Here is a 25,251-nt window from a genome sequence, read left to right on the forward strand (position 1 = left end):
AAGAAAGGATAAATGAGAGAATTAGAAAAAGTGTGTGCTCCCCCCCAAGTATATAATTATGCTGCTCTTTGCACTCTGAAAAACATGTGCATGCTTGTTACGAAGGGTTTTTAATGGTGAGTGTCTGTGTGTAAATAACTATTCTATCAGAAATGCATGTCCTAACTCTGTTTACTAAGTCAGTCCATTTCACACACACACAGCACTCAAACTAGGCACAAAGACTTAAACAAGTTATTGCCCTTTGCCCTCGTACCTATATTTCATTCATACAAAATACATGTATGACAATTCACATACAATCAACAGTCACTTAAATTCATTGAAATATAATAATAAAGTTGAGTAGTTATGTGGAGGAATATCTGTCCCTCGATGACGTCGTCACTTGTTACTCACAGTTCACTTGTTACTCACAGTTCACTTATTACTCACAGTTCACTTGTTACGTACAATTCACTTGTTACGCACAATTCACTTGTTACGCACAATTCAGTGGTTACGCACAGTTCAGTGGTTACTCACAGTTCAGCGGGTTCATTTACTTGATCCATATCACACCAATGAAAGATTACGACCATGGTGATATGGGGTGGGATTCCACCGGATCCAAGAATTCCTGCGCTGCGTTACAACCTTGTGCCGTTGCATCCGACGACCTTCTACGCCGTGGCGACAAGGAGGGGATGCTCATCTTCTTCCTTCTTTCCCGCAGTAGAGTACACCCTCACTCCCACCGGGGTGCTGTGTATTCACAGCAATGAATCCAACATGATTCATCCAGGCATGAGTCACATACCGTCGACCTCAATGCTATCTGAGAACCCGATCATAACTGTAGAGCCCTGGGCAGACACACCCGTGATAGTTTATGATGTTCTGCTTGATACAACAGACACACCCGTCTCCAGTGATAGTTTATGATGTTCTGCTTGATACAGCAAACATGGCTACTTACAGTTCCTCCAGTTTAGTAATCTCCTCTCCCATTGGTCAATTCTATCAGGCCATACTATGCGGATTGAAACCTCTTCTTCCATTGGTCAATTCTATCAGGCCATACTATGCGAATTGAAAGTATGGTAAGCTAATCTGCACACATTTAATAACATTTCTAAAAAATGTTAAACATTAATTTAGACTAAACTATGTACAAATCCATTTGTCACAATGCTGCATTTAAAGAAACACCCTGAAAAACCTGTGCATGCTGCATTTAAAGAAACAGGAAACCCAACATCTCAAAGCACGGCACAGTATGTAAGACGGCACAATATATAAGACGGCAGAAGACAACACAGTAAACAAAACATCCTAAATGTGCCACAATAAAAGAACACTAATTAATGAAAGAAAAAGACCAACTTAATCCCCAAGTACATATACACACACACACACACACACACACACACACACACACACACACACACATACACACACACACTATGCACATTTTGTACACATATATGTATATATACAACACTTTACAAAATATATAAAAACAGCAGAGTATATACAGTCGTATTTACATACATATTATAGGCATGCATTTCGTGGTGCGCATGTAAAATTTGTTTTGCGTTTATATAATTATATAATTCAAAATAATGTAAATAATGTCAGTAACAAAATATAAAGAAAAAAGATCTCACGGCAATACATGTTCAGGCAAATTGTTAGCTGCATGTGAATAAAACTTGACTTGACTCATCGATGCAGCTATCCCAGAACAGCACACAAGTTTTTCAACACAGTCGACTCTTGTTTTCACTATTGTTCTCACAAACTTGCATATACCACAGGAAACAAAACTCGTCGATCCGACGGAAAATTTAACGTTTGTTTCATTATCGCAAACAAAACAGAACAGACAAAACGAAACAAAACAACACAGCACAACAGTTGGGGTTGTTATTTCTCTGAGATGCTTTAGAAAAGAAAAGATGACGTGCATTGTAATGGAATAGAGTGGGTGTAATTTCAAACTAAACGGTTCAAATGTGAGTGTAAACACACTCTTTACACTAAGTTAAGAACAACATTAAGTTAAGAATAAACACGTCATATACTAAAGAACAAAAAAGAAGGGGGGAAACGCAAAACAAGCAATAAAAAAAGCAGAAACAATGAAATGCACTAGAGTGAACAGCCACAGTGATTGTCGTACTGCATAAAACAAGTGTCTTGTATCGAGTGCCTGTTCCGAGAACCGTGCAGCGCGTGGGTTAACAAAAATTACGGCACAAAACTGCTCCAGAAATGAAACACAAACACCTGACTCAAAACTTATTCTCACTCTATCACACAGTTTAGACTAAGTACTTACTGACGGCAACATAAGAAACACAGTCGGTGGCTGCTATCAATATTGAGCGTGGTTAGAAAATGAGTCAGACACTAACCTCTAGTTTGCACTAACACAAAGCCTGTATATCAGACTAACCAAATAGACAAGATGAACGTAATCCACGGGTCAAGTCACGAAAACGATCCCATTTTCACACCAAGAAACACGAATTTTTACAGACCGGCATTTTCACTTAGACACATTCCAGAGTGACCTAGATAAGACGCCTGCTTTCGGCTTGCCGCCTTGCGCGCGGAAGGGGAGAGTTCGACTATAATTAGCCCGCCAGCTGCGAACTAGCCGCGGGCAGACTTCAGCTGAGGAGGCAAAAATCCCAGTTGAATAGAATACAGTGGACTTGTTGCAACAAGATAAGTTTTCTTTTTTCTCTTAATTCTGCATTCTGCTGGGAACCACCCACTGATTTCTAGCACACCTGTATGATACTGTGTTACCTGTGACAGGTGTCAGACTCTGTGAGCAGTCAGACAGGGGTTGACCCTGAGGGTTACCTGACAGACCTGTATTATACTGTGTTACCTGACTGACCTGTATGATACTGTGTTACCTGACTGACCTGTATGATACTGTGTTACCTGACTGACCTGTATGATACTGTGTTACCTGACTGACCTGTATGATACTGTGTTACCTGACTGACCTGTATGATACTGTGTTACCTGACTGACCTGTATTATACTGTGTTACCTGACTGACCTGTATGATACTGTGTTACCTGACTGACCTGTATGATACTGTGTTACCTGACTGACCTGTATGATACTGTGTTACCTGACTGACCTGTATGATACTGTGTTACCTGACTGACCTGTATGATACTGTGTTACCTGACTGACCTGTATGATACTGTGTTACCTGACTGACCTGTATGATACTGTGTTACCTGACTGACCTGTATTATACTGTGTTACCTGACTGACCTGTATTATACTGTGTTACCTGACTGACCTATATTATACTGTGTTACCTGACTGACCTGTATGATACTGTGTTACCTGACTGACCTGTATGATACTGTGTTACCTGACTGACCTGTATTATACTGTGTTACCTGACTGACCTGTATGATAATAATAATAATAATAATAATAAATGAGCATTTATATAGCGCAACATCATAACTTTACAATTATGCTCTTTGCGCTTGACACATTTAAAATTCAAACACAGTTATACAAGCATTTACATCTACATTCATAGTCAGCAACGCTTGATTAAAAGCATACACCATCAAACATACATTACAACAGATTCTTCCACTAACTAAGTAATAAAAACATGAATAAAATAGGTAGTAAAAACAAGGAAATACTGTGTTACCTGACAGACCTGTATGATACTGTGTTACCTGACTGACCTGTATTATACTGTGTTACCTGACTGACCTGTATTATACTGTGTTACCTGACTGACCTGTATGATACCGTGTTACCTGACTGACCTGTATGATACTGTGTTACCTGACTGACCTGTATTATACTGTGTTACCTGACTGACCTGTATTATACTGTGTTACCTGACTGACCTGTATTATACTGTGTTACCTGACTGACCTGTATTGTACTGTGTTACCTGACTGACCTGTATGATACTGTGTTACCTGACTGACCTGTATTATACTGTGTTACCTGACTGACCTGTATGATACTGTGTTACCTGACTGACCTGTATGATACTGTGTTACCTGACTGACCTGTATGATACTGTGTTACCTGACTGACCTGTATGATACTGTGTTACCTGACTGACCTGTATGATACTGTGTTACCTGACTGACCTGTATGATACTGTGTTACCTGACTGACCTGTATGATACTGTGTTACCTGACTGACCTGTATGATACTGTGTTACATGACTGACCTGTATGATACTGTGTTACCTGACTGACCTGTATTATACTGTGTTACCTGACTGACCTGTATGATACTGTGTTACCTGACTGACCTGTATTATACTGTGTTACCTGACTGACCTGTATGATACTGTGTTACCTGACTGACCTGTATGATACTGTGTTACCTGACTGACCTGTATGATACTGTGTTACCTGACTGACCTGTATTATACTGTGTTACCTGTGACAGGTGTCAGACTCTGTGAGCGGTCAGACAGTGGTGGACCCTAAGGGTTACCTGACAGACCTGCAGTCCATGCTGCCGTCACACGGCGGTGACATCAACGACGTCAAGAAGGCAAGACTCCTCCTCAAGTCCGTCAGAGAGACCAACCCCAAACACCCCCCAGGTAAATACACAACTATACCTCCCTCTCTCTCTGTCTCTCGATCCCTCTCTCTCCCTCTCACTCCCTCACCCTTCACTCTCTCTCTCCCTCGGTTGTTTCCTTTGCTTGTTTATACCGCCATTTTAGATTAGTCCCTCTTTAGGGTGGGGGCCAGATATAAAAAAGCAGATCACTGCTCACACTATTATCCTCGTTAAATAAAGAATTGTCATTGTCTTTCTCTCTCACTCTCTCTCTCTCCCTCTCTCTCTCCCTCTCTCTCCCTTTTTCTCTCTCCCTCTCTCTTCCTCTCTCTTTTTCTCTCTCTCTCTCTCTCCCTCTCTCTTCCCCTCTCTCTCTCTCCCTCCCTCTCTCCATCCCTCTCCCTTTTTCTCTCTCCCTTTCTCTCTCTCCCTCTCCCTCGCCCTCTCTCTCCCTCTCTCTCCCTCTCTCTCCCTCTCTCTGCCTCCCTCTTCCTCTCTCTCCCTCTCTCTCCCTCTCTCTCTCCCTCTCTCTTCCCCTCTCTCTCTCCCTCTCTCTCCCTCTCTCTTCCTCTCTCTCCCTCTCTCTTCCTCTCTCTTCCTCTCTCTTCCTCTCTCCCTCTCTCTCTCTCTCTCTCTCTCTCTCTCTCTCTCTTCCTCTCTCTCCCTCTCTCTTCCTCTCTCTTCCTCTCTCTTCCTCTCTCTCTCTCTCTCTCTCTCTCTCCTCTCTCTCTGTCTCTCTCTCTCTCTCTCCTCTCTCTCTGTCTCTTCCTCTCTCTTCCTCTCTCTTCCTCTCTCTCTCTCTCTCTCTCTCTCTCTCTCTCCCTCTCTCTTCCCCTCTCTCTCTCCCTCTCTCTCCCTCTCTCTCCCTCTCTCTTCCTCTCTCTTCCTCTCTCTCCCTCTCTCTCCCTCTTTCTCTTCCTCTCTCTCCCTCTCTCTCCCTCTCTCTCTCTCTCTCTCTCTCTCTCTCTCTCTCTGTCCCTCCCTCTCTCTCCCTCTCTCTTCCTCTCTCTTCCTCCCTCTTCCTCTCTCTTCCTCTCTCTCTCTCTCTCTCACTCTCTCTGTCTCTGTCTCTCTCTCTCTCTCTCTCTCTCTCTCTCTGTGTCCCTCTCTCTCCTCTCTTGCCTCATATCTGGAGATGACTCCCTGCCGGCTCACACAGATATCCATTTTCTCGACACGTCTGTTATCATTTTCTAACAGTCAGAATATTAGAAATAACTCATAGTGTTGTACTGTGTGTGTTGTGTTGTGTTGTACTGTGTGTAACTTGTGTGTTGTTCTGTGTTGGTCTGTGTGTGTGACACATATGTTGTACTGTGTGTAACTTGTGTGTTGTTCTGTGTTGGTCTGTGTGTGTGACACGTATGTTGTACTGTGTGTGTTGTGTTGTGTTGTACTGTGTGTGACTTGTGTGTTGTTCTGTGTTGGTCTGTGTGTGTGACACATATGTTGTACTGTGTGTGTTGTGTTGTGTTGTACTGTGTGTGACTTGTGTGTTGTTCTGTGTTGGTCTGTGTGTGTGACACATATGTTGTACTGTGTGTAACTTGTGTGTTGTTCTGTGTTGGTCTGTGTGTGTGACACGTATGTTGTACTGTGTGTGTTGTGTTGTGTTGTACTGTGTGTGACTTGTGTGTTGTTCTGTGTTGGTCTGTGTGTGTGACACATATGTTGTACTGTGTGTGTTGTGTTGTGTTGTACTGTGTTTGACTTGTGTGTTGTTCTGTGTTGGTCTGTGTGTGTGACACGTATGTTGTACTGTGTGTGTTGTGTTGTGTTGTACTGTGTGTGACTTGTGTGTTGTTCTGTGTTGGTCTGTGTGTGTGACACATATGTTGTACTGTGTGTAACTTGTGTGTTGTTCTGTGTTGGTCTGTGTGTGTGACACGTATGTTGTACTGTGTGTGACACGTGTGTTGTGTTGTGTTGTTGTCAGCATGGATAGCGTCGGCCCGTCTGGAGGAGGTGACGGGCAAGGTGCAGGCGGCTAGGAATCTCATCATGAAGGGATGCGAGGAGTGTCCCAAGTCCGAGGACGTCTGGCTGGAGGCTGCGCGTCTCATGGTGAGTTGCCCCCTTTGTGATCCATAGCACATCCACCTAGGCTTTTGACACTAACTTACAGCGCCCCTTATTTGACATGTCATAGCTCTGTCTGCCTTCTGAGCGCAGTCACAAGTGTTTAATTTAACAGTTTGATTTTTGATCAGTTCTGTTGTTGGTCATACTTTGGGATGGTTTGAAGCAATGCTTTGTAGCGTGTGTGTGTGAAGGAAGGAACGAAGTGATGGTGTTGTTCATCTTACTAAAGGATGATTGAAAGCAACTGGCTGTGTTCTGTGTGTGTGAAGGAAGGAACGAAGTGATGGTGTTGTTCATCTTACTATAGGATGATTGAAAGCAACTGGCTGTGTTCTGTGTGTGAAGGAAGGAAGTGATGGTGTTGTTCATCTTACTATAGGATGATTGAAAGCAACTGGCTGTGTTCTGTGTGTGAAGGAAGGAAGTGATGGTGTTGTTCATCTTACTATAGGATGATTGAAAGCAACTGGCTGTGTTCTGTGTGTGAAGGAAGGAAGTGATGGTGTTGTTCATCTTACTATAGGATGATTGAAAGCAACTGGCTGTGTTCTGTGTGTGAAGGAAGGAAGTGATGGTGTTGTTCATCTTACTATAGGATGATTGAAAGCAACTGGCTGTGTTCTGTGTGTGAAGGAAGGAAGTGATGGTGTTGTTCATCTTACTAAAGGATGATTGAAAGCAACTGGCTGTGTTCTGTGTGTGTGAAGGAAGGAAGTGATGGTGTTGTTCATCTTACTATAGGATGATTGAAAGCAACTGGCTGTGTTCTGTGTGTGTGAAGGAAGGAAGTGATGGTGTTGTTTATCTTACTATAGGATGATTGAAAGCAACTGACTGTGTTCTGTGTGTGAAGGAATGAACCAAGTGATGGTGTTGTTCATCTTACTATAGGATGATTGAAAGCAACTGGCTGTGTTCTGTGTGTGAAGGAAGGAAGTGATGGTGTTGTTCATCATACTAAAGGATGATTGAAAGCAACTGGCTGTGTTCTGTGTGTGAAGGAACCAAGTGTCACGTTTCATTATCACAATAAGGTGATTATGAACGGTTAGTTACTTCTAACTAACTAACCACACCACGATCCACTCTCGCAGTCATACAAATAGATAGAATCAACAAAAGTATAAATTTCAGATGCCTGTTTATGTAATATCACGCCACCTCCCTCGAGACTTCACTCCAAAAGATGTTCTTTTTACGTTAAATACGTAAAAACAAGTGGTCACTGACAAAAATGCCAGTTAAAGTACAGAAATAATAACACGCTGATCCCGTGTATAGTTAGGAAAAGTTAACTGTCTGCCTTAAAGTGCTAATTCATGCAGGTGTCACACACCCCACGTCGTCACCACTCGAGTATAATCATTAATACAACAGATGACTTGGTGGTAAGGGTGCAAAAGACATGATGCAACTTAGCTTTTTGCCACTGAGTGGGCGGCCCGTAATTAGTCTGTAGTCTCCTGCTCCGTTGAATGTAGTGCCGGTTAGCGTGGCAACGAAGCAGGGAACAGTGGAGACATCAGGCGCCTCACTCAGTCGCTGAAGGTCCTCCCCGTAGTCTACCAGAAAGATGTAGTAGACGCGTAGATGGGCAGGACGGCGACAGCGACAGCAAATCACCAGTACAGCAGGTTAGCAGGTTACATCGATGCCGCGGACGACCTGGTTACAGCATCCCAGCGTAGCACGTAGTAGAGTACGTCGGCAGCAACAGAAGAAGGCTGCAACAAAAAGCATCGGTGCACTAAACATGTCATGCTATCCCTCACACGCCACCTTTAAACATGTCACCCTGACATATTTCATCGAGCACGTGGGCCTGCACAAACGGACTTTTACAACAACAAATCAGCTATTTTCCTTCCTTCTCTCCATATCTGCAAAAACCATATACAGATTAGTATTTTAGCGTCACAAAGAGCAAATTATGCGCTAACCTGGAAAGAACAACAGAGAGTATTTCATTCCACAAACACAGACTCGTCAACAGCGTTAAATAATGATTTATTACCTCAACAGCCTTATGTAGGTAGCTCTCTTTTAAGCGAATCCGCTTCCTTTCGAATGACTTCTGTTCGTCACAGAAATACCGTCATCCTCCTCTCGCGCTGAATCCTTATGCGGTGAAAACGCACAGCGGAGAAACCTTGACGCCCCGACTGTCAGCCAGCATGTATACAGGAAGAAGGTGGTCTGTCCTTGTAGTTCCTATCAAGCCCCACCGGCGATAAGCAGCATGGCACGTTGATATACAGTAAAGTATCTATACGTGTTGAAGACCATCAAACTTGTAGGATAATTCTGACACCGACTCTTCTCTCTCGCTGCTGAGTTTCGAGTGTGTCATTAATATGTCTCAAACAGACAACCTGGACAAAATCACGTGACTCACCTTGTCACCTTCCAAGTTCAGCTATCCCAGTTTTGCCCGACAGCAGAAATCACCCACGTGAAATCCGTGCGACACGAAATTCCCGTGTTTGCTTTTCTCGGTCAGCTGAAACCCAGCCGTTGACAGAAAGCACAGGCGCTTTCTATCGCAATTGACCAAGAGAAGGCACCCCACAGAGTGACACTTTCCCGATCCATGTCACTAAATCGTGACACCAAGTGATGGTGTTGTTCATCTTACTATAGGATGATTGAAAGCAACTGGCTGTGTTCTGTGTGTGAAGGAAGGAAGGAAGGAAGTGATGGTGTTGTTCATCTTACTAAAGGATGATTGAAAGCAACTGGCTGTGTTCTGTGTGTGTGAAGGAAGAAAGTGATGGTGTTGTTCATCTTACTAAAGGATGATTGAAAGCAGCTGGCTGTGTTCTGTGTGTGAAGGAAGGAAGGAAGGAAGGAAGTGATGGTGTTGTTCATCTTACTATAGGATGATTGAAAGCAACTGGCTGTGTTCTGTGTGTGTGAAGGAAGGAAGTGATGGTGTTGTTCATCTTACTATAGGATGATTGAAAGCAACTGGCTGTGTTCTGTGTGTGAAGGAAGGAAGGAAGTGATGGTGTTGTTTATCTGACTAAAGGATGATTGAAAGCAACTGGCTGTGTTCTGTGTGTGAAGGAAGGAAGTGATGGTGTTGTTTATCTGACTAAAGGATGATTGAAAGCAACTGGCTGTGTTCTGTGTGTGTGAAGGAAGGAAGGAAGTGATGGTGTTGTTCATCTTACTATAGGATGATTGAAAGCAACTGGCTGTGTTCTGTGTGTGTGAAGGAAGGAAGTGATGGTGTTGTTTATCTTACTATAGGATGATTGAAAGCAACTGGCTGTGTTCTGTGTGTGTGAAGGAAGGAAGTGATGGTGTTGTTCATCTTACTATAGGATGATTGAAAGCAACTGGCTGTGTTCTGTGTGTGTGAAGGAAGGAAGTGATGGTGTTGTTCATCTTACTATAGGATGATTGAAAGCAACTGGCTGTGTTCTGTGTGTGAAGGAAGGAAGGAAGTGATGGTGTTGTTTATCTGACTAAAGGATGATTGAAAGCAACTGGCTGTGTTCTGTGTGTGTGAAGGAAGGAAGTGATGGTGTTGTTTATCTTACTATAGGATGATTGAAAGCAACTGGCTGTGTTCTGTGTGTGTGAAGGAAGGAAGTGATGGTGTTGTTCATCTTACTATAGGATGATTGAAAGCAACTGGCTGTGTTCTGTGTGTGAAGGAAGGAAGGAAGTGATGGTGTTGTTTATCTGACTAAAGGATGATTGAAAGCAACTGGCTGTGTTCTGTGTGTGTGAAGGAAGGAAGTGATGGTGTTGTTCATCTTACTATAGGATGATTGAAAGCAACTGGCTGTGTTCTGTGTGTGAAGGAATGAACCAAGTGATGGTGTTGTTCATCTTACTATAGGATGATTGAAAGCAACTGGCTGTGTTCTGTGTGTGAAGGAAGGAAGTGATGGTGTTGTTCATTTTACTATAGGATGATTGAAAGCAACTGGCTGTGTTCTGTGTGTGAAGGAATGAACCAAGTGATGGTGTTGTTCATCTTACTATAGGATGATTGAAAGCAACTGGCTGTGTTCTGTGTGTGTGAAGGAAGGAAGTGATGGTGTTGTTCATCTTACTAAAGGATGATTGAAAGCAACTGGCTGTGTTCTGTGTGTGAAGGAATGAACCAAGTGATGGTGTTGTTCATCTTACTATAGGATGATTGAAAGCAACTGGCTGTGTTCTGTGTGTGTGAAGGAAGTGATGGTGTTGTTCATCTTACTAAAGGATGATTGAAAGCAACTGGCTGTGTTCTGTGTGTGAAGGAAGGAAGTGATGGTGTTGTTCATTTTACTATAGGATGATTGAAAGCAACTGGCTGTGTTCTGTGTGTGAAGGAATGAACCAAGTGATGGTGTTGTTCATCTTACTATAGGATGATTGAAAGCAACTGGCTGTGTTCTGTGTGTGTGAAGGAAGGAAGTGATGGTGTTGTTCATCTTACTAAAGGATGATTGAAAGCAACTGGCTGTGTTCTGTGTGTGTGAAGGAAGGAAGTGATGGTGTTGTTCATCTTACTATGGGATGATTGAAAGCAACTGACTGTGTTCTGTGTGTGTGAAGGAAGGAAGGAAGTGATGGTGTTGTTCATCTTACTAAAGGATGATTGAAAGCAACTGGCTGTGTTCTGTGTGTGTGAAGGAAGGAAGTGATGGTGTTGTTCATCTTACTATGGGATGATTGAAAGCAACTGACTGTGTTCTGTGTGTGTGAAGGAAGGAAGGAAGTGATGGTGTTGTTCATCTTACTAAAGGATGATTGAAAGCAACTGGCTGTGTTCTGTGTGTGTGAAGGAAGGAAGTGATGGTGTTGTTCATCTTACTATGGGATGATTGAAAGCAACTGACTGTGTTCTGTGTGTGTGAAGGAAGGAAGGAAGTGATGGTGTTGTTCATCTTACTAAAGGATGATTGAAAGCAACTGGCTGTGTTCTGTGTGTGAAGGAATGAACCAAGTGATGGTGTTGTTCATCTTACTATAGGATGATTGAAAGCAACTGGCCGTGTTCTGTGTGTGTGAAGGAAGGAAGGAAGTGATGGTGTTGTTCATCTTACTATAGGATGATTGAAAGCAACTGGCTGTGTTCTGTGTGTGAAGGAATGAACCAAGTGATGGTGTTGTTCATCTTACTATAGGATGATTTAAAGCAACTGGCTGTGTTCTGTGTGTGTGAAGGAAGGAAGTGATGGTGTTGTTCATCTTACTAAAGGATGATTGAAAGCAACTGACTGTGTTCTGTGTGTGTGAAGGAAGGAAGGAAGTGATGGTGTTGTTCATCTTACTATAGGATGATTGAAAGCAACTGGCTGTGTTCTGTGTGTGAAGGAAGGAAGGAAGGAAGTGATGGTGTTGTTCATCTTACTAAAGGATGATTGAAAGCAACTGGCTGTGTTCTGTGTGTGTGAAGGAAGGAAGTGATGGTGTTGTTCATCTTACTAAAGGATGATTGAAAGCAACTGGCTGTGTTCTGTGTGTGAAGGAAGGAAGGAAGGAAGTGATGGTGTTGTTCATCTTACTAAAGGATGATTGAAAGCAACTGGCTGTGTTCTGTGTGTGTGAAGGAAGGAAGTGATGGTGTTGTTCATCTTACTAAAGGATGATTGAAAGCAACTGGCTGTGTTCTGTGTGTGTGAAGGAAGGAAGTGATGGTGTTGTTCATCTTACTAAAGGATGACTGAAAGCAACTGGCTGTGTTCTGTGTGTGTGAAGGAAGGAAGTGATGGTGTTGTTCATCTTACTATAGGATGATTGAAAGCAACTGGCTGTGTTCTGTGTGTGTGAAGGAAGGAAGGAAGTGATGGTGTTGTTCATCTTACTATAGGATGATTGAAAGCAACTGGCTGTGTTCTGTGTGTGTGAAGGAAGGAAGTGATGGTGTTGTTCATCTTACTAAAGGATGATTGAAAGCAACTGGCTGTGTTCTGTGTGTGAAGGAAGGAAGGAAGGAAGTGATGGTGTTGTTCATCTTACTAAAGGATGATTGAAAGCAACTGGCTGTGTTCTGTGTGTGTGAAGGAAGGAAGTGATGGTGTTGTTCATCTTACTATAGGATGATTGAAAGCAACTGGCTGTGTTCTGTGTGAGAAGGAAGGAAGGAAGTGATGGTGTTGTTCATCTTACTATAGGATGATTGAAAGCAACTGGCTGTGTTCTGTGTGTGTGAAGGAAGGAAGTGATGGTGTTGTTCATCTTACTAAAGGATGATTGAAAGCAACTGGCTGTGTTCTGTGTGTGAAGGAAGGAAGTGATGGTGTTGTTCATTTTACTATAGGATGATTGAAAGCAACTGGCTGTGTTCTGTGTGTGAAGGAATGAACCAAGTGATGGTGTTGTTCATCTTACTATAGGATGATTGAAAGCAACTGGCTGTGTTCTGTGTGTGAAGGAATGAACCAAGTGATGGTGTTGTTCATCTTACTATAGGATGATTGAAAGCAACTGGCCGTGTTCTGTGTGTGTAAAGGAAGGAAGGAAGTGATGGTGTTGTTCATCTTACTATAGGATGATTGAAAGCAACTGGCTGTGTTCTGTGTGTGAAGGAATGAACCAAGTGATGGTGTTGTTCATCTTACTATAGGATGATTTAAAGCAACTGGCTGTGTTCTGTGTGTGTGAAGGAAGGAAGTGATGGTGTTGTTCATCTTACTAAAGGATGATTGAAAGCAACTGACTGTGTTCTGTGTGTGTGAAGGAAGGAAGGAAGTGATGGTGTTGTTCATCTTACTATAGGATGATTGAAAGCAACTGGCTGTGTTCTGTGTGTGAAGGAAGGAAGGAAGGAAGTGATGGTGTTGTTCATCTTACTAAAGGATGATTGAAAGCAACTGGCTGTGTTCTGTGTGTGTGAAGGAAGGAAGTGATGGTGTTGTTCATCTTACTAAAGGATGATTGAAAGCAACTGGCTGTGTTCTGTGTGTGAAGTAAGGAAGGAAGGAAGTGATGGTGTTGTTCATCTTACTATAGGATGATTGAAAGCAACTGGCTGTGTTCTGTGTGTGTGAAGGAAGGAAGTGATGGTGTTGTTCATCTTACTATAGGATGATTGAAAGCAACTGGCCGTGTTCTGTGTGTGTAAAGGAAGGAAGGAAGTGATGGTGTTGTTCATCTTACTATAGGATGATTGAAAGCAACTGGCTGTGTTCTGTGTGTGAAGGAATGAACCAAGTGATGGTGTTGTTCATCTTACTATAGGATGATTTAAAGCAACTGGCTGTGTTCTGTGTGTGTGAAGGAAGGAAGTGATGGTGTTGTTCATCTTACTAAAGGATGATTGAAAGCAACTGACTGTGTTCTGTGTGTGTGAAGGAAGGAAGGAAGTGATGGTGTTGTTCATCTTACTATAGGATGATTGAAAGCAACTGGCTGTGTTCTGTGTGTGAAGGAAGGAAGGAAGGAAGTGATTGTGTTGTTCATCTTACTAAAGGATGATTTAAAGCAACTGGCTGTGTTCTGTGTGTGTAAAGGAAGGAAGTGATGGTGTTGTTCATCTTACTAAAGGATGATTGAAAGCAACTGGCTGTGTTCTGTGTGTGAAGGAAGGAAGGAAGTGATGGTGTTGTTCATCTTACTAAAGGATGATTGAAAGCAACTGGCTGTGTTCTGTGTGTGTGAAGGAAGGAAGTGATGGTGTTGTTCATCTTACTAAAGGATGATTTAAAGCAACTGGCTGTGTTCTGTGTGTGTAAAGGAAGGAAGTGATGGTGTTGTTCTTCTTACTAAAGGATGACTGAAAGCAACTGGCTGTGTTCTGTGTGTGTGAAGGAAGGAAGTGATGGTGTTGTTCATCTTACTATAGGATGATTGAAAGCAACTGGCTGTGTTCTGTGTGTGTGAAGGAAGGAAGGAAGTGATGGTGTTGTTCATCTTACTAAAGGATGATTGAAAGCAACTGGCTGTGTTCTGTGTGTGAAGGAATGAACCAAGTGATGGTGTTGTTCATCTTACTATAGGATGATTGAAAGCAACTGGCTGTGTTCTGTGTGTGTGAAGGAAGGAAGTGTTGGTGTTGTTCATCTTACTAAAGGATGATTGAAAGCAACTGGCTGTGTTCTGTGTGTGAAGGAAGGAAGGAAGGAAGTGATGGTGTTGTTCATCTTACTAAAGGATGATTGAAAGCAACTGGCTGTGTTCTGTGTGTGTGAAGGAAGGAAGTGATGGTGTTGTTCATCTTACTATAGGATGATTGAAAGCAACTGGCTGTGTTCTGTGTGAGAAGGAAGGAAGGAAGTGATGGTGTTGTTCATCTTACTATAGGATGATTGAAAGCAACTGGCTGTGTTCTGTGTGTGAAGGAAGGAAGGAAGGAAGTGATGGTGTTGTTCATCTGACTAAAGGATGATTGAAAGCAACTGGCTGTGTTCTGTGTGTGTGAAGGAAGGAAGTGATGGTGTTGTTCATCTTACTATGGGATGTGTTCTGTGTGTGAAGGAATGAAAATGATGTCATGTATGATGATGATGATGTTGGTGATGATGGTGACGATGATGATGACAATGATGATGACGACGATGATGATGATGTTAATGATGATGATGATGATGATGATGATGTTAATGATGATGATGATGTTACAGCCGGGAGACCAGGCCAAGGCGGTGGTAGCACAGGCGGTGCGACAGTTGCCGCAGTCGGTCAGGATCTGGATCAAGGCGGCCATGTTGGAGACAGAGCTCAAGGCGCAGAAACGCGTCTTCAGGAAAGGTACTCTGCACTGCACCCACACAAACACTTAATGTTCAGTGTCAGGGTAGTTTGGTGTCAGGCTAGTTTGGTGTCAGGCTAGTTTGGTGTCAGGCTAGTTTGGTGTCAGGCTAGTTTGGTGTCAGGCTAGTTTGGTGTCAGGGTAGTCAGGCTAGTTTGGTGTCAGGCTAGTTTGGTGTCAGGCTAGTTTGGTGTCAGGCTAGTTTGGTGTCAGGGTAGTTTGGTTTCAGGCTAGTTTGGTGTCAGGCTAGTTTGGTGTCAGGCTAGTTTGGTGTGTGTTTTATTTTATTTTACACTTATTGTTCAGAGTTTGGTTGTGTTGTCTTTCAAATGTACCTGGGGCGGTGTGTGTGTGTGTGTGTCACTCTGTGGTGTGTGTGTGTGTGTGTGTGTGTGTGCGTGTGTGTGGTGAATGCTTTCTTTGTTTAGTTTTGTTCATTGAGCTAGATTCTAATGTAGAGACATGACTGTATTCTACAGGGGGTGTATATAATATGATATCTATGCCCAGCTCAGGAGCACATCCCTAACTCTGTGGTGTTAGTGTAGAGACGTGACTGTATGCTACAGGGGGTGTATATAATATGATATCTATCCCCAGCCCTGGAGCACATCCCTAACTCCGTGCGACTGTGGTGTTAGTGTAGAGACGTGACTGAATGCTACAGGGGGTGTATATAATATGATATCTATCCCCAGCCCTGGAGCACATCCCTAACTCTGTGCGACTGTGGAAGGCGGCGGTGGAGCTTGAGGATGAGGAAGACGCTCGCATTATGCTGAGTCGCGCCGTGGAGTGTTGCCCCACCAGTGTGGAGGTGAGATAGCTCTCGCTATAGACCACTATGTCTTGTCTGATACATCTTGTATGCCTTTAGTGTTGCCCCACCAGTGTGAGGTGAGATACTCTGCCTGCCTTGTTCTGATACATCTTGTATGCCTTTAGTGTTGCCCCACCAGTGTGGAGGTGAGATACTCTGCCTGCCTTGTTCTGATACATCTTGTATGCCTTTAGTGTTGCCCCACCAGTGTGGAGGTGAGATACTCTGCCTGCCTTGTTCTGATACATCTTGTATGCCTTTAGTGTTGCCCCACCAGTGTGAGGTGAGATACTCTGCCTGCCTTGTTCTGATACATCTTGTATGCCTTTAGTGTTGCCCCACCAGTGTGGCTGGCGCTGGCTGTGTGTAGTGTGTTCAGTCTCCATTCTTACCGTAACACTAATTGTGACACCATGTTTGGTGACACAGCTGTGGCTGGCGCTGGCTGTGTGTAGTGTGTTCAATCTCCATTCTTTCTGTAACACTAATTGTGACACCATGTTTGGTGACACAGCTGTGGCTGGCGCTGGCTGTGTGTAGTGTGTTCAGTCTCCATTCTTTCTGTAACACTAATTGTGACACCATGTTTGGTGACACTGCTGTGGCTGGCGCTGGCTGTGTGTAGTGTGTTCAGTCTCCATTCTTACTGTAACACTAATTGTGACACCATGTTTGGTGACACAGCTGTGGCTGGCGCTGGCTGTGTGTAGTGTCTCCATTCTTACTGTAACACTAATTGTGACACCATGTTTGGTGACACAGCTGTGGCTGGCGCTGGCTGTGTGTAGTATGTTCAGTCTCCATTCTTACTGTAACACTAATTGTGACACCATGTTTGGTGACACAGCTGTGGCTGGCGCTGGCTGTGTGTAGTGTCTCCATTCTTACTGTAACACAAATTGTGACACCATGGTTGTTGACACAGCTGTGGCTGGCGCTGGCTGTGTGTAGTGTGTTCAGTCTCCATTCTTTCTGTAACACTAATTGTGACACAATGGTTGTTGACACAGCTGTGGCTGGCGCTGGCTGTGTGTAGTGTGTTCAGTCTCCATTCTTTCTGTAACACTAATTGTGACACAATGGTTGTTGACACAGCTGTGGCTGGCGCTGGCTGTGTGTAGTGTGTTCAGTCTCCATTCTTTCTGTAACACTAATTGTGACACCATGGTTGTTGACACAGCTGTGGCTGGCGCTGGCTGTGTGTAGTGTCTCCATTCTTTCTGTAACACTAATTGTGACACAATGGTTGTTGACACAGCTGTGGCTGGCGCTGGCTGTGTGTAGTGTCTCCATTCTTTCTGTAACACTAATTGTGACACAATGGTTGTTGACACAGCTGTGGCTGGCGCTGGCTGTGTGTAGTGTGTTCAGTCTCCATTCTTTCTGTAACACTAATTGTGACACAATGGTTGTTGACACAGCTGTGGCTGGCGCTGGCTGTGTGTAGTTTCTCCATTCTTTCTGTAACACTAATTGTGACACAATGGTTGTTGACACAGCTGTGGCTGGCGCTGGCTGTGTGTAGTGTGTTCAGTCTCCATTCTTTCTGTAACACTAATTGTGACACAATGGTTGTTGACACAGCTGTGGCTGGCGCTGGCTGTGTGTAGTGTGTTCAGTCTCCATTCTTTCTGTAACACTAATTGTGACACAATGGTTGTTGACACAGCTGTGGCTGGCGCTGGCTGTGTGTAGTGTGTTCAGTCTCCATTCTTACTGTAACACTAATTGTACAATGGTTGTTGACACAGCTGTGGCTGGCGCTGGCTCGCCTGGAGAACTACGAGAACGCGCGCAAGGTGCTGAACAAGGCAAGGGAGAACATCCCCACCGACCGACAGATCTGGGTCACCGCCGCCAAGCTGGAGGAGGCTCATGGGAACATCACCATGGTCGAGAAAATCATCGACAGGGGTAGGTCGTCTTTGATCTCTTTGTTACCTCCCTTTGTCTGGTGTTACTCGCCTCTGTGTCTTTCTGGTTCTTTGTCCCTGCCTTTTCTACAAGTCTGTCTGACAACGTACACAAACACACGAGCCAACATGGTGGAGATTAACCGTGAACATTGGATCAAGGACGCCATGTTGTTATGAGTGGTGTGTTGACAGTGTTGTGTGTTGTGTTGACAGCGCTGAGTTCACTGCGAGCCAACATGGTGGAGATTAACCGTGAACATTGGATCAAGGACGCCGAGGACTGTGAACGCTCCGCTAGTCTCCTCACCTGTCAGGCTATCGTGTACGTTACCTCTTACCTTTACTGTATGTGTGGGTGTATGTGAGTGAGTGCGTGTGTGCGTGGGTGTGTGCACCTATGTGTGCGAGAGTGCATCTGTGTGTGTCTGTGTGAGTGAGTGAGAGAACAGAGCATGACAATGTGTCAGGGGCCTGTATCACTGATACCACATCATTTTTCATTCACGTCCTGCCTTTCAGTAGAATTGTTTGCAGCAAATGTCAATGTGTGAGTGAGTGAGAGAGAGAACAGAGCATGACAATGTGCCAGGGGCCTGTTTCAATGTGTGATCCTTGACATGCATGCGTGTGTTACAGACGCGCTGTGATCTCAATGTGTGATCCTTGACATGCATACATGTGTTACAGACGCGCTGTGATCTCAATGTGTGATCCTTGACATGCATGCGTGTGTTACAGACGCGCTGTGATCTCAATGTGTGATCCTTGACATGCGTGTGTTACAGACGCGCTGTGATCTCAATGTGTGATCCTTGACATGCATACATGTGTTACAGACGCGCTGTGATCTCAATGTGTGATCCTTGACATGCATGCGTGTGTTACAGACGCGCTGTGATCTCAATGTGTGATCCTTGACATGCATGCGTGTGTTACAGACGCGCTGTGATCTCAATGTGTGATCCTTGACATGCATGCGTGTGTTACAGACACGCTGTGATCTCAATGTGTGATCCTTGACATGCATGCGTGTGTTACAGACGCGCTGTGATCTCGGTGTGTGATCCTTGACATGCATGCGTGTGTTACAGACGCGCTGTGATCTCGGTGTGTGATCCTTGACATGCATGCGTGTGTTACAGACGCGCTGTGATCTCGGTGTGTGATCCTTGACATGCATGCGTGTGTTACAGACGCGCTGTGATCTCGGTGTGTGATCCTTGACATGCATGCGTGTGTTACAGACGCGCTGTGATCTCGGTGTGTGATCCTTGACATGCATGCGTGTGTTACAGACGCGCTGTGATCTCGGTGTGTGATCCTTGACATGCATGCGTGTGTTACAGACGCGCTGTGATCTCGGTGTGTGATCCTTGACATGCATGCGTGTGTTACAGACGCGCTGTGATCTCAATGTGTGATCCTTGACATGCATGCGTGTGTTACAGACGCGCTGTGATCTCGGTGTGTGATCCTTGACATGCATGCGTGTGTTACAGACGCGCTGTGATCTCGGTGTGTGATCCTTGACATGCATGCGTGTGTTACAGACGCGCTGTGATCTCGGTGTGTGATCCTTGACATGCATGCGTGTGTTACAGACGCGCTGTGATCTCGGTGTGTGATCCTTGACATGCATGCGTGTGTTACAGACGCGCTGTGATCTCGGTGTGTGATCCTTGACATGCATGCGTGTGTTACAGACGCGCTGTGATCTCGGTGTGTGATCCTTGACATGCATGCGTGTGTTACAGACGCGCTGTGATCTCAGTGTGTGATCCTTGACATGCATGCGTGTGTTACAGACGCGCTGTGATCTCGGTGTGTGATCCTTGACATGCATGCGTGTGTTACAGACGCGCTGTGATCTCAATGTGTGATCTTTGACATGCATGCGTGTGTTACAGACGCGCTGTGATCTCGGTGTGTGATCCTTGACATGCATGCGTGTGTTACAGACGCGCTGTGATCTCGGTGTGTGATCCTTGACATGCATGCGTGTGTTACAGACGCGCTGTGATCTCAATGTGTGATCCTTGACATGCATGCGTGTGTTACAGACGCGCTGTGATCTCGGTGTGTGATCCTTGACATGCGTGCGTGTGTTACAGACGCGCTGTGATCTCGGTGTGTGATCCTTGACATGCATGCGTGTGTTACAGACGCGCTGTGATCTCGGTGTGTGATCCTTGACATGCATGCGTGTGTTACAGACGCGCTGTGATCTCGGTGTGTGATCCTTGACATGCGTGCGTGTGTTACAGACGCGCTGTGATCTCGGTGTGTGATCCTTGACATGCATGCGTGTGTTACAGACGCGCTGTGATCTCAATGTGTGATCCTTGACATGCATGCGTGTGTTACAGACGCGCTGTGATCTCAATGTGTGATCCTTGACATGCGTGTGTTACAGACGCGCTGTGATCTCGGTGTGTGATCCTTGACATGCATGCGTGTGTTACAGACGCGCTGTGATCTCGGTGTGTGATCCTTGACATGCATGCGTGTGTTACAGACGCGCTGTGATCTCAATGTGTGATCCTTGACATGCGTGTGTTACAGACGCGCTGTGATCTCGGTGGGGGTGGAGGAGGAAGACAAGAAGCACACCTGGATGGAGGATGCGGAGGCTGTGAGTTGACTCCTGGTTTTGTTCACTCAGGGTTAGGGTTATTAGACAAGAAACACACCTGGATGGAGGATGCAGAGGCTGTGAGTTGACTCCTGGTTTTGTTCACTCAGGGTTAGGGTTATTAGACAAGAAACACACCTGGATGGAGGATGCAGAGGCTGTGAGTTGACTCCTGGTTTTGTTCACTCAGGGTTAGGGTTATTAGACAAGAAACACACCTGGATGGAGGATGCAGAGGCTGTGAGTTGACTCCTGGTTTTGTTCACTCAAATGTGGATAAGGATAAGATGTCATATAGTCCTGTGAGGTTAGCCTGTGAGGTTAGCCTGTGAGGTTAGCCTGTGAGGTTAGCCTGTGAGGTTAGCCTCATGGAAATTCGGGCTGCTTTCTCACTGAGGAAAGTGAGCTGCCAAACAGTATACAGCACTTGTTAGGGTTTAGAGCTGCCATACAGTATACAGCACTTGTTAGGGTTTAGAGCTGCCATACAGTATACAGCACTTGTTAGGGTTTAGAGCTGCCATACAGTATACAGCACTTGTTAGGGTTTAGAGCTGCCAAACAGTATACAGCACTTGTTAGGGTTTAGAGCTGCCATACAGTATACAGCACTTGTTAGGGTTTAGAGCTGCCATACAGTATACAGCACTTGTTAGGGTTAGGGTTTAGAGCTGCCATACAGTATACAGCACTTGTTAGGGTTAGGGTTTAGAGCTGCCATACAGTATACAGCACTTGTTAGGGTTTAGAGCTGCCAAACAGTATACAGCACTTGTTAGGGTTAGGGTTTAGAGCTGCCATACAGTATACAGCACTTGTTAGGGTTTAGAGCTGCCATACAGTATACAGCACTTGTTAGGGTTAGGGTTTAGAGCTGCCAAACAGTATACAGCACTTGTTAGGGTTAGGGTTTAGAGCTGCCATACAGTATACAGCACTTGTTAGGGTTAGGGTTTAGAGCTGCCATACAGTATACAGCACTTGTTAGGGTTAGGGTTTAGAGCTGCCAAACAGTATACAGCACTTGTTAGGGTTAGGGTTTAGAGCTGCCATACAGTATACAGCACTTGTTAGGGTTAGGGTTTAGAGCTGCCATACAGTATACAGCACTTGTTAGGGTTAGGGTTTAGAGCTGCCAAACAGTATACAGCACTTGTTAGGGTTTAGAGCTGCCATACAGTATACAGCACTTGTTAGGGTTTAGAGCTGCCATACAGTATACAGCACTTGTTAGGGTTTAGAGCTGTCATACAGTATACAGCACTTGTTAGGGTTAGGGTTAGGGTTTAGAGCTGCCATACAGTATACAGCACTTGTTAGGGTTAGGGTTTAGAGCTGCCAAACAGTATACAGCACTTGTTAGGGTTAGGGTTAGGGTTTAGAGCTGCCAAACAGTATACAGCACTTGTTAATTTTACAAATCCTTCAGCGCCTGGGGTCCCCCAGACCCCCCCTGAAAATTCTTCAGGATTTATGACATTTTTCAGTCCCACCCATGCAAATCTTTGTTATTGACAATATTCTTGTGATTATTCGCTGAGTATACATCAACCATGCCCAAAACAAAATGTTACTTATAAGATGCCCAGTTTAAATTTAATATGATAGCGCTCGCAGGAGAGAGAGGAAAAAATAAAGGAAACAGAGAGCTCAACTGAATGCTTGTATAAAGACTTGAACATCATTCCGAACATGTAATGCTTGTATAAAGACTTGAACATCATTCCGAACATGTAATGCTTGTATAAAGACTTGAACATCATTCCGAACATGTAATGCTTGTATAAAGACTTGAACATCATTCCGAACATGTAATGCTTGTATAAAGACTTGAACATCATTCCGAACATGTAATGCTTGTATAAAGACTTGAACATCATTCCGAACATGTAATGCTTGTATAAAGACTTGAACATCATTCCGAACATGTAATGCTTGTATAAAGACTTGAACATCATTCCGAACATGTAATGCTTGTATAAAGACTTGAACATCATTCCGAACATGTAATGCTTGTATAAAGACTTGAACATCATTCCGAACATGTAATGGCCGGAGTTTGAAACTGAGCTGTAGAGTGGATCCAGCTCCAGTGAGCTTGTGGTGGTGTAACGAGGGTGAGACAACAGTGGTGGTGTAACGAGGGTGATACAACAGTGGTTGTGTAACGAGGGTAACGAGGGTGATGTTGGTGTATTGAGGGTGATACAACAGTGTTGGTGTAACGAGGGTGATACAACAGTGTTGGTGTAACGAGGGTGATACAAAAATGTTGGTGTAACGAGGGTGATACAATAGTGTTGGTGTAACGAGGGTGATACAACAGTGGTGGTGTAACGAGGGTGATACAACAGTGGTTGTGTAACGAGGGTGATACAACAGTGTTGGTGTAACGAGGGTGATACAACAATGGTTGTGTAACAAGGGTGATACAACAGTGTTGGTGTAACGAGGGTGATACAACAATGGTTGTGTAACAAGGGTGATACAACAGTGGTTGTGTAACGAGGGTGATACAACAATGTTGGTGTAACGAGGGTGATACAACAGTGGTTGTGTAACGAGGGTGATACAACAGTGGTTGTGTAACGAGGGTGATACAGACCTGTTTACACTACACATTGAGCGTAGTAAACTACGAATTTGAATAATATACTACGCAACTACGCAAGTCTGTCGTTTTCTACGCAAACGGTATTTCGTCTTTACACCTGTTCCTTGTCCCGTTGTGCTCTCACACCGCCCCGTCCCTGCACGCAAACGGTATTGTTTCGGCTACGCATATCACAATCCGTAATTTTCTTCATCTCCCTTGACCGATCCATTTTCCAATCCATGTTTTCGGCCAGCAGTCGTTTGCTGCGTGCAGCGCGTAAAGCGCCCACGGGCGTTGCGTTGTAGCTTGTTAATGCCGAATAGGCTTCTCCAAGCAAATGCCGGGCACAACTGAAAGCGTTACTGCCAAACCATGCGGGCGTTTCGACACAATGGCTGAACGCAGAGCACACGAAAGTGAAGATGAGAACTGTGAAGAAAATGACTCCGAAAGGCCACCGACCAAAAAGAAAAAGACGAGCAATGCGCCGAACCAAGTCTTTCTGCCAAAATATCATCAGGACTACCCATGCCTTGTCTTCGCGGAAAGGAAAACATCATGCTCATTGCACTGTCTGCAATTCCCATTTTTCCGTCAGTCAATCAATACATGTGGTAAAAAGTAGCAATCATTGTTTTTGTTGTTGTGATAGGTCGACGAGAAATTCTACACATTCAATTATAAAACTACACATTTGCCTCATTTTGCTCCCAGAAAATACACATGCAATGTTTTAGGGGTAAACAGGTCTGGTGATACAACAATGTTGGTGTAACGAGGGTGATACAACAGTGGTTGTGTAACGAGGGTGATACAACAGTGGTTGTGTAACGAGGGTGATACAACAGTGTTGGTGTAACGAGGGTGATACAACAGCGTAGGTAGGGGAATTAAAGTGATATGACGGGCGCAGTGGCCTACTGGATAAGACGTCGGCCTCCTAATCAGGAGGTCGTGAGTTCAAATCCCGGCAGCGGCCGCCTGGTGGGTTAAGGGTGGGGATTTTTTCGTTCTCCCAGGTCAACTAATGTGCAGACCTGCTAGTGACTTAACCCCCTTCATGTGTACACAGGACCAAGTGTGACTTAACCCCCTTCATGTGTACACAGGACCAAGTGTGCCTTAACCCCCTTCATGTGTACACAGGACCAAGTGTGCCTTAACCCCCTTCATGTGTACACAGGACCAAGTGTGACTTAACCCCCTTCATGTGTACACAGGACCAAGTGTGACTTAACCCCCTTCATGTGTACACAGGACCAAGTGTGCCTTAACCCCCTTCGTGTGTACACAGGACCAAGTGTGACTTAACCCCCTTCGTGTGTACACAAGACCAAGTGTGACTTAACCCCCTTCGTGTGTACACAGGACCAAGTGTGACTTAACCCCCTTCGTGTGTACATGCAAGCACAAGACCAAGTGTGCCTTAACCCCCTTCATGTGTACACAGGACCAAGTGTGACTTAACCCCCTTCATGTGTACATGCAAGCACAAGACCAAGTGTGCCTTAACCCCCTTCATGTGTACACAGGACCAAGTGTGACTTAACCCCCTTCGTGTGTACACAAGACCAAGTGTGACTTAACCCCCTTCATGTGTACATGCAAGCACAAGACCAAGTGTGACTTAACCCCCTTCATGTGTACACCCAACCAAGTGTGACTTAACCCCCTTCATGTGTACATGCAAGCACAAGACCAAGTGTGACTTAACCCCCTTCATGTGTACATGCAAGCACAAGACCAAGTGTGACTTATCCCCCTTCGTGTGTACACGCTAGCACAAGACCAAGTGTGACTTATCCCCCTTCGTGTGTACACGCAAGCACAAGACCAAGTGTGACTTAACCCCCTTCGTGTGTACACGCAAGCACAAGACCAAGTGTGACTTAACCCCCTTCATGTGTACATGCAAGCACAAGACCAAGTGTGACTTA

At 44.6% G+C, this 25,251-nt stretch overlaps 1 protein-coding gene across 2 annotated transcripts in view; it reads left to right on the forward strand.

The window, feature by feature from the left end:
• Nucleotides 1-25,251, forward strand: part of LOC138980587 (pre-mRNA-processing factor 6-like) — a 114,744-nt gene that overhangs the window by 22,512 nt on the left and 66,981 nt on the right. For both annotated transcript variants that reach the window (XR_011460398.1, XM_070353486.1), the window contains exons 8-14: nucleotides 4,454-4,613; nucleotides 6,513-6,640; nucleotides 15,223-15,349; nucleotides 16,049-16,167; nucleotides 17,922-18,084; nucleotides 18,300-18,408; nucleotides 20,649-20,718. Coding sequence is in view for 1 of the 2 variants with exons in the window: in XM_070353486.1 (XP_070209587.1) it covers nucleotides 4,454-4,613; nucleotides 6,513-6,640; nucleotides 15,223-15,349; nucleotides 16,049-16,167; nucleotides 17,922-18,084; nucleotides 18,300-18,408; nucleotides 20,649-20,718 (876 nt within the window). In the remaining variant the exon portion in view is untranslated. The remainder of the gene's footprint in view (nucleotides 1-4,453; nucleotides 4,614-6,512; nucleotides 6,641-15,222; nucleotides 15,350-16,048; nucleotides 16,168-17,921; nucleotides 18,085-18,299; nucleotides 18,409-20,648; nucleotides 20,719-25,251) is intronic.

Source organism: Littorina saxatilis, linkage group LG11, assembly GCF_037325665.1.
Source record: "Littorina saxatilis isolate snail1 linkage group LG11, US_GU_Lsax_2.0, whole genome shotgun sequence".
In the NCBI taxonomy this organism is placed as follows: Eukaryota; Metazoa; Mollusca; class Gastropoda; order Littorinimorpha; family Littorinidae; genus Littorina; species Littorina saxatilis.